This window comes from Ictidomys tridecemlineatus, chromosome 2 (assembly GCF_052094955.1).
Source record: "Ictidomys tridecemlineatus isolate mIctTri1 chromosome 2, mIctTri1.hap1, whole genome shotgun sequence".
Classification (NCBI taxonomy): Eukaryota; Metazoa; Chordata; class Mammalia; order Rodentia; family Sciuridae; genus Ictidomys; species Ictidomys tridecemlineatus.
The window spans coordinates 73,712,912-73,721,857 of record NC_135478.1 but is presented as its reverse complement, the minus strand read 5'-3'; the positions used below and the strand labels follow the sequence as shown (position 1 = coordinate 73,721,857).

General features: G+C 54.0%; 1 protein-coding gene across 1 annotated transcript; it reads right to left on the bottom strand.

Moving 5' to 3' along the window:
* Positions 1 to 372: 372 nt before the first annotated feature.
* Susd2 (sushi domain containing 2) lies at positions 373 to 8,946 on the bottom strand. Its single transcript, XM_005334460.5, has 15 exons — positions 8,782 to 8,946; positions 6,988 to 7,195; positions 6,657 to 6,808; positions 5,992 to 6,159; positions 5,283 to 5,457; positions 4,957 to 5,158; positions 4,693 to 4,778; positions 4,350 to 4,618; positions 4,121 to 4,264; positions 3,728 to 3,886; positions 2,125 to 2,373; positions 1,689 to 1,961; positions 1,394 to 1,570; positions 1,193 to 1,308; positions 373 to 1,082 (listed from the first exon to the last, which is right to left on the bottom strand). Exons 1-14 carry the CDS (start codon positions 8,855 to 8,857, stop codon positions 1,205 to 1,207), a joined length of 2,442 nt encoding a protein of 813 aa, XP_005334517.2. The 5' UTR covers positions 8,858 to 8,946; the 3' UTR covers positions 373 to 1,082; positions 1,193 to 1,204.

The window sequence follows — 8,946 nt, the reverse complement described above, 5'->3', positions numbered from 1 at the left end:
TGGGCTGGGAGAGCGTGGGCATGGCCAGGCTGGATCTGCCCCTTCCCATGTCCTGAGTAACCAATGTGACATGGCCCTTCATTTCCTACCCCACAAGGGGTGGTCACTATTCTGGATCCCATTTTATACAAACAACACCTTTGTTTGTATGTGGTGCTGAGGATCGAACCCGGGCCGCAAGCATGCCAGGCGAGTGTGCTACCGCTTGAGCCATATCCCCAGCCCCAAAGTAGAAGTTTTAAGGAAATTGAGTCTCCCTGGGAGTCAATGAAGCAGACAGGACTTAGACCTTGATACTGTAGGTAGTGACTTCACAGGGTGACCATGGAACTCTCCAGAATCAAGCTACAACATAAGCACCAGGACAGCAGGAAAGGAATAAAGAAGGTTTGTTTTCTCCTTGTACAGGTAGGGGCAGGGGGTATTCCCAAGCAACATCCTAGAATAGGTAGAGATATAAGTCTGAGTGCAGAGGGAGGTCTCTTTCCTACTGGGGGACTTTCTCTCTACCTAGGGGGCCCTGAGTTCTCTTGCCGCCTTGGGGTTGAGTCCACCTGAGGTTTCAGGCTGGGTCCATGGTCTAGGCACCAAGACCGCTTGGCACTGAGGCCCCATGGGGGAGGAGCAGGAGATCTCAGTCTACCAGGGGTCATGCCACCGGTGTCAGGCTATGCAGAGTGAGGTATTAAAATCTGAGTTTCTGATGCAGAAATATTAGGGCTTGGGACACAAGCACTAGCACTAGCTTGGGACACAGGAAATGAGGTCTCAGGTATTAGGAATTAGAACTGTGAGTAGTAGGGAAACAGAACAAGAGGTTGATGTCAGGGATTTGGAATTCCTAACATTAGGTATTCTGCCTCCATCTGAGATGACAGACTAGGTATATGGTCTTGAGTCCACAGGTGTTAAAGGCCCAGTTATCATGTATCCACACCTAAGGATTTGAGAATCATAGGACTGATGGTTATGTTATTGGGAGTCCAGGGCCTTCACCTGGGAGGCTGGGTCTTGGCCCTGAGGTGATCCTCTGCTGCTGGCCAACCATGCTCCAGTCTCAGGGCTGCAAGCTCCACATGTTCCTGCAATGGAAATGAGGTTGGACCAGTCACAATTGTCCCACTGGCTGCACCAGGGTCCCAAGAAAGTTGAAGAGGGGGATAGGTAGGGGTCTGTGGGTGGGGCTCTCAACCTGGGTGGGGTCTCATATGTTGCCCTTCCTTCGTAGCAGCACATAGATGATAGAAACCAGTAGCACCACAGCCAGCCCTCCAAAGATGATGCTCAGCAGTACCGTGTAGCTCCGTCCTGGTGAGTGGGCCAGAGTAGTGAGTGTAATCTAGGGCATGTGGGCATGCAGGGGTGGGAGGGTGCACAAGAGAGATATCCTCACCTAACTGGCACTCTGGAGTGGGTGTGGACCAGGTGCCGTCAGCCTGGCAGGTGCTGGTCTCTGCCCCAGCCAAGCTGAAGCCGCTGTTGCAATGGAAGTGCACAGTGGAGCCCACCAAGTACCTGAGTCCCTCCTTGTGCCCATTGGCAGGGGGAGCCAGCCAGCCACAGGATATCACTGGAGTAGGGGCAGAACATAGACAACAGGTCTAAGTTGCTGGCCACAGCATGCAGCTGGCCAGTCCTAGTGCAAGGTGGCTTCTCACTTGTCCAGGCCTCTTCTCTCCCACCCTTACCAGGCTGTAGGCTCTGCATTCGCTGCTGGTGCAGTTGGTGGGCAACCAGTGTGGCATTTCCCACACTCAGGCTCCCAGTGGCTGCCACATCGAATTTGCAGAAATGGTCATTTCCACACAGTTTGGCTGCCTCTTCTGCCTGGCTTGGGCTGAGAGTGGACTTGTCTGGGAAGAGGGGCTCAAAAGTGGGGTCATGCTTAGGTTGGTACACGAAGTTGTTAATCAAAAACCAGGAGTCATACGTGAACAGAGAAGAGGTGTTGTGTACTGCCCCTGTGGAGACAGGTTGCATGCCTGGGTGGACACAGCTCCAAGTAGTGGCCAAGGGTCTGATGTCCCCTTGGTCCACAGATCCTACCTGTGCCATGCTCCAATCCACCCTACCCCACTCCCAGCTCTGCTCATTCTGCCTATTGTATTCCACAGGGCCACTTACAGTCAGCCCCAAACTGGAACAGCTCCTGAGCACTGGCATTCAGGGGCAGGACCCGTCCACTGCGTAGGGTGAAGTCATCGGTGGGGTCATTATTAAGTGTCCCAAGAAGGCCACGGGTGTAGGTCAGAAACTTATCAGGTAGCAGGATGGCCACACTCAGGAAAGGGCCCTGTATGCTGACCTCCAGGCCGGCCCCTGATGACAACATGATGGATACCTTGTCCTCAGCAGCCACTGACAGGAACAAGCCTGGGCACAGGTGAAAATGGACTTAGTCACTCCCTGTGGTCCTTGTGCCTTGTCCTCATCCTTACCACAACCCCAGAATGGGGTTGGAGGCACCTAAGAGGAAGAGGAGGGCTGACCTGTTGACTATGATATTCTACCATCTCCAGCATACACTTGTACCAGGAACCCAGATGCACCCAAAATGCCTAGTTCCTGCAGAAAATCTCCCCATGCTGAGGCTGCATGTGGGGGCATGTGGGGACAGGGCACAGCCCCTTCCCCCAACACATTCATTGGTCTTGCAGCAGTTTCACCCGTCTCTGCCCTTTCTGAGGGTCTTTGTATATTCATCCCCTCTATCTCCATTGGGTACTATTTTGTTTGGAAGCCCCCCTGAAGTATGGTAATGGTGGTGGCAAGGGAATGGGACACTGAGGCTATTACTCATTTTTTTTGGGGGGGGGTGTTATCAGGGATCAAACTCAGAACACTTGACCACTGTGCCACATCCCCAGCCCTATTTTGTAATTTATTTAGAGACAGGGTTTCATTGAGTTGCTTAGGGCCTCACTTTTGCTAAGGCTGACTTTGAACTCGTGATCCTCCTGCCTCAGCCTCCTGAGCTGCTGGGATTACAGGGATGCACTACTGTGCCTGGCTGAGGCTGCTACTCTTGTATGCCACTCTTAGCTGTGTTCTGAACTCTGCAGGCATGGCTTCCTTGCAATGGCCTGCCTGTCTCTTTCTTTCTTTCTTCCCTTCCCCTTTTCTTCCTCTTTTCCTCTTTTTGGATTGAACCCAAGGGTGTTCTACCACTAAGCTAATCCCTCAGCCCTTTTAATTTTGAGATAGGGTCTCATTAAGTTTCTGAAGGACTTCTAAGGCTGAGGCTGGCCTGGAACTTACAATCTTTCTGCCTCAGTCTTCTGAACACTGGTTCTATTACATCCAACTTGCATGGCTTTTCATGATGGAATGAATGACCACAACAAAGCAGTAGAGCCATGTGGACCAGCAGTGAGTCCTGGCATGCCGGCCCCTAGACTCCTTTGGGCTATAAGGAGGCCCCATCCTTCAATTCTGGCCTCTCAGGGGTATGACATGGGTAACTTTATAGGTGTCAAGATGTGAGATCAGACCTCAGGCTGGACCCCTGCTACCTCTAGCCTAAGACAGCAATGGTTAAGGGCACAGATTCACCCACCTGGCTATGTTTTGCTGGACCTATCTCCAGTCCCCAAGAAGCCTCCATCTTTGTTTCTGAGCCCTAGACACCACCCTAGTCCTTAGCCAGGGCTGGGGAGAGGCACAAAGTCCCTAAGGCTACCTTCAACCCCTGGGCAGATCACTGAACTTATCTAGCCATGCCACTCACCCTTCAGGTCCATCCAGCTCTGTTCAGCAAAACTGAGCACCTCCTGATTCAGCAGCACCTCTAGGACCCCAGACCTTTGGGCCAGCCGCACCTCTACCACATCTGAGTTGCCCTCCTGGACAGCCACTGCAGTCAGCCCTGTGCCTCGGGCCTGTGAGCCTAGGGTAAGAGGTGCAGAATGGGAGCTGGGGCTGTAGCTCAGCAGTAGAGCACTTGCCTAGCATGTGTGAGGCCCTGGGTTCGATCCCCAACACCACATTAAATAAATAAATAAATAAATAAATAAAATAAAGATATTTTAAAAAAAGAGGTGCAGAATGGGGTTGTCTTGGTTCCTATTTTCTACCCTAGATGACCCACCACCACCCAGAGGCTGTGGGGCCCTGGTCTTACCATTGGTCATCATCCCTGGCTGAGCCCGTGCTTGCACCTTCAGGTCTGTCAGCACTGCCTCTAACAGCACATACTCGCCACGCCCATTGAATGTGAGGTTGGTGCCATCAAAGGTGACAAAGTGAGGATCCCCGAAGACAGAGGCTGAGGAAAGAGCAGATTAGACAGGTCCCCCAGCACCTGGCCCTGCCCAGCCCTCCCTGGGGCTAGTGCTCAAGTTGGCACCTACCCAGGTGTGGGGGCCGGTAATTGCGGCAGTCGCTGGAGGGCCGCCGCCGCATGTAGCGGGAGCACTCGGGAGCCCAGAGGCAGCAATAATAGAAGCTGATGACATCATAGAGCCAGTGAGACATGCTGGGCACACGGGGTGGTGTGCGGTAGGGGGGTGAGCCCCAGTCGTGGCCACGGTCCGGGGTGCTGCCACTGGTGGAGTCCGCTGTTAGGAGCTGTGTGCCAGCTGCCGTGTAGCAGCACTGCTGACCTGAGGCATAGTGGGGACTGGTAGGGGAAGGCAAGTCAGGAGCCTACCCCCAACCCCTGCCCTGTCCCTCATCTCTGGTCTAGTAGCTCACCTGGCTTGTACAGAGCGTACACAGTGCACGGCCCCAGGGTGGTAGGTGCAAACGCTGCCGTGCTCAATGTCACAGCCGTAGTCTGTCTGCAGAGTAGCCAGTGGCTGTCACCTGGGTTTTGCATCCTCTCCCTCCTTGGGAGCCAAACCCAAGGGGACCCTCTGAACCCAACCTCACCCCCTGAGAGTATCTGTCTCAGTGGGGAGGCTGGCCCCACCATCCCCCAACATCCTCTCCCAAGCCCTAATGGGTTCAGGGGCTCACAAAATAGCGGCCAGAGTCAGCTCGGGCTTGGGCCAGGGTGCAGGGGCAGTCGGGCAACTCCTTCAGGAAGTTGGGCAGCTGGTCCTCCAGTGCCTCCCAGGCCAGACACTGTGCACGAGCCCAAGCCACAGAATCCTCTCGGAAGTTGTCACCCAGGTGCCAGGCCAGAGCATGATCATTGGTCCAGAGTGCCAACACATCCCTATGATGGTGATGATTCATGAGCTAAGGGCCAGGCCAGGCATGGCCTGGGGTTTCCCAAGCAAGCACGATAGTCTACATACAGTTGGATGCCCCCAGCCCATTCTCTGTACTGAGGCCCTTACTTTTTTCCTGGATAGTTTTTGCTGTCAACGATCCGTAGAGCACCCACTTTCCATCTCTGATAGTCAGGAGATGCAGGTTTTGGAGTGAAAGTGAAGAAGCCAGAGTTGGGAACGTTTGTGGCCAGGGTATACAGATATGACCACTCTGCTGTCCAATTCTCTGAGTATGGCTTCCCTGAGGGGAGAGAGATTCTTGGTCAGCCCTAGGACTCCTCTGAAGACCCCTGGGGCAAGAGAGGAACCTGGACCCAGTCTCTAGCTCTGAACAGCTTGACAGATGGATGAAAGGGCAATGGATAAATAGATGGTCCTCATGGGAGGGCTTGCTGGAGTGTCAGGAATCCCTTGCTTTGGTGCTCCACCTTCTCCACTTCAGGGTCACTGTTCCTGTATCATGCCAAGCTCAGAGAGGAAGGATCAGATCCAGTTTCTCTTTTTCCAGCATAAGCCTCCTATCCGAAGGCCAGGGCAATCAAACCTTCTACTAGGCCTAGGGCCCAAACAACCAGTCATCCTTTCACCACGCCTTCCCCCTCATTCAGTCTATTCTTCTTCCCTAGACTGATGTTTCTTGCTCCTGATCCTCCAAACCTGCCTGGAATTCCCTTCCTTTCTCTTCCACTTATATGACCCCACTCCCACATCTAGGACACCCATTTCTGGGAGCCCAAAGCTCCAGATGCCTCCACCAGCCCTGGACCAGCCTCACCTGTCTCTTCGTAGCCCCACAGCTCAATGGTGACAGCCTGCGTGGGCAGTCTTGAGGTGTTCCAAGTGAGACTGAGGTTACCTGTGGTGCCTGGGGTGCCGTAGTATTGCCAGCGGGTCTCATTCACCAGCTGGCTCTTCTCTGTCTCTGACACTTTGTAGGGGTGCACTGTGCAGAGGCAAGTGAGGGGTAAGTGAAGGCCTGGGGCCTAGGTGGTGCAGGGGAGGAGGCCCTGAGGCTATAAGGTCTAGGGGGAGCTCTCAAAAATAAACCACTTAAGCAGCTGGCTGACTTGTCCAGTCCCTCATAGAAGAAAAGGATAGCAAGGCTGGGAGAAATGATGGCCTAGCCTAGTCTGGCCTGGCTGAGCTGTGTGGCAGGCACTGGCCTACCTTGTTCAGGGACCCACTGCACCTCCACTCCTTATGGGCTGATACACCCATCTGGATACCAGGGGGCGGGGTAATGAGATGGGGGAACACTTGTCCAAGGGACTGGTTCAGCCAGAGTGGCAGGTGGGTGGACTAAGTCTCGGTGTGCATAGATTAGCACTGGGGAAAGTCCCTATGGGCTAAGGATGTATGGGGGTGGGAACCAGGACCCACAGAGGGTGCATGCCATCTGGGGTGCACAGCCTGGACTGACTTGGTAGAGTGAGGGCTCACCAGCCAGCCAGGTGCCTGCATAAGGGAAGGAGCGACCATTGTCCATGGAGATGTTGAAGGGGATGCGACCACTCTCATAGAGCAAGGGTGATATACAGTGGACTTGCCCCAAGGAGTCCACATGACCAAGGGTCTGGATGCTCTCCTTAAACCTGTGGAAACAGAGCTAGTAGGAACAGCTAGGCCAGTGTGATCTGACCAACTCAAAGCCCCAAGTCCCCCACCTCCTCAGGAAATAGTGTAGCCAGCTGTCTCTGTGCCCTCCTGCCTGTTCTTGGTCCCAGGGCTCCACCCAGCCAGCCAGTGGGGCTGGGAGTATGGGGCCTCCCACCTGCAGATCACACCATCTGTGGAGCTGAACCACTTGAGATGCTGCACCACAAAGTCCTTGCCACCCATCATGGAGCCTGAGGATGGTGAAACCTCCAGGCAGAAATTCTGGAAGTCCAAGCAGCAGGTGCCAAGGCCTGAGCAGGTTGGGTGGCAGGAGCAGGGCCCATTCTGGTTCCCACAGCGCAAGGAACAGCTATCCTGGGCACCTGGAAAAGAAAATCCTGAGCATCTGGCTAAGGTACATGCTAGGCTTGCTGCTCTAAGCACAGGGCCTGCCTCTAATTTTCCCCAGAGTCAATTAAGGGAAGCATTTCCAGGGAGGAATGCTGGTTGGAACTGCCCTCTCTGGTCAGTATGTGGACAAAATGGAAAGCCATGAGTTCCATGGGGCTGGGGTCAACCTTAGCACAGATAATCCAGTGGAGTGACTAGAAAATAGTAAGATGAAGAAAAATGCCTCAGACATTCAACCTTATAGGGTCAGAAATAACTCTCAGGGATCTACTAGCTTTCAGACACTAAGGCCTTATAGCTCACAGGGCAGACGTTCTGGGAAGGCCACAGTTGCCTGCATCCTTGACCTGGGCCTGGGGACCTCTTTTGGCTCTCAGATGGGTCTGTGGACAGTGTGCTATCTTGGGACTCCATAGTCTGGAGAAGGACACTTCTTGCTTACCAAGGCTGGGGTCTGGTCACATAGCCACGTTAAAGATCTAGGAGGGACTGGTGCCTGGGCCGAGCTTGACCCATTTTACTTTCCCAGGGGGCAACAATAGAACTCCAAAGAGAGATCCAACTTCAGGGCAGAAGGTCAGGGGTGTTTCCTTCCTCTTGGGGAAGAGGAGGGACATAGGGAGCCAAGGAATAGGGAGAAGGTAGTCAGGGTTGTGCCATGGGGAGCTATGGAGGTCACGCCTAAGACTTCTCCTGTGGATAATGGGGATCTGAGGTAGGGCAAAGACTGGGGTGGGGTGGAAGTATTCAAGTTAGAATCACATATCTCACTTGGCCCTACACTATCCCCCATAACCAAATGAGGCCAGTCAAGGGCTGGGCCTGGGTTTGAGCCACCAGAATGTCCCTACTTAAGTGCAGTGCTTGGCATTCAAGAGTGGCAATAAATATTTATTGTCTCAAGTGGTGTGGGGAAGAGGCTTCTATATGCCAATAAGTACAATAAAAGTGGCAGAAGGGTTGTGATACTTCCCTGCAAGATGGAAGACAGGGTGGGGTGGAGGACTGTGGGTGGGTGATGCCTCTCTGAGCCTGAGGCCAGGGTCCCAACTCTGGAGTTCAGGCCTTCTGCTAGACTTTCTTGGGTTCAGTCTAACCCTGATGAGGACTAACAAGCCTGCCTAGAGCTGGGAGGGAAATTGGGGGCTCTCCATATGCAATCACACTCTTCACTGGGATTTGGGGTGCAGGCCAAAGGCTCCGCTGCTCTCCCCTACCTCTCTTCTAGGCAGCCATGGCTTCCCGTCTCCCAGAAGCACAAGGCAGGCTCAGTCCAGACTTCCTTCCCATCCCTAACCCCGGAGCTTCAGAATTTCTTCCCACTACTCCCAGCACAGTCATAGAGGCCCTGACAGATGGACAGAGGCCAAGCCCAGTGGGGCTTGGAACTGCTCTCCCTGGTCAGCATGTGGACAAAATGGAAAGCCATAAGTTCCATGGGGCTGGGGTCAACCTTAGCACAGATAATCCAGTGGAGAGATTGCATAATCTACCCCAAGCCTGGCTGATTAGGCAGATGGACTGATAGACAGGGGGACAGAAGCGGGTGGGAACATACCTGCTGTGGGCCTGGGCCCGGAGCTAGGGACTGTCGCCAGCAGCAGCAGGACCCAGGGCAGGAGGGCAAGCTTCATGGTGAGGTCTGCGTCTGTAGTCAGCAGCAGCAGCAGCAGCAGTGCAGTGGCTCAGAGGCGGCAGGAGGCTCTTACTCCTTGCTGGCCTG

Bases quoted from the DNA above. Each gene is read 5' to 3' on its own strand.
- Susd2 (XM_005334460.5), bottom strand. From the start codon at position 8,857: ATGAAGCTTGCCCTCCTGCCCTGGGTCCTGCTGCTGCTGGCGACAGTC. The intron at 5,458-5,991 runs GTGAGGCTGGTC...CTCTCCCCTCAG, and splicing joins GTGGGGCTACGAAGAGACAG to GGAAGCCATACTCAGAGAAT. The intron at 3,887-4,120 runs GTAAGACCAGGG...CTCTTACCCTAG, and splicing joins GCCAGGGATGATGACCAATG to GCTCACAGGCCCGAGGCACA.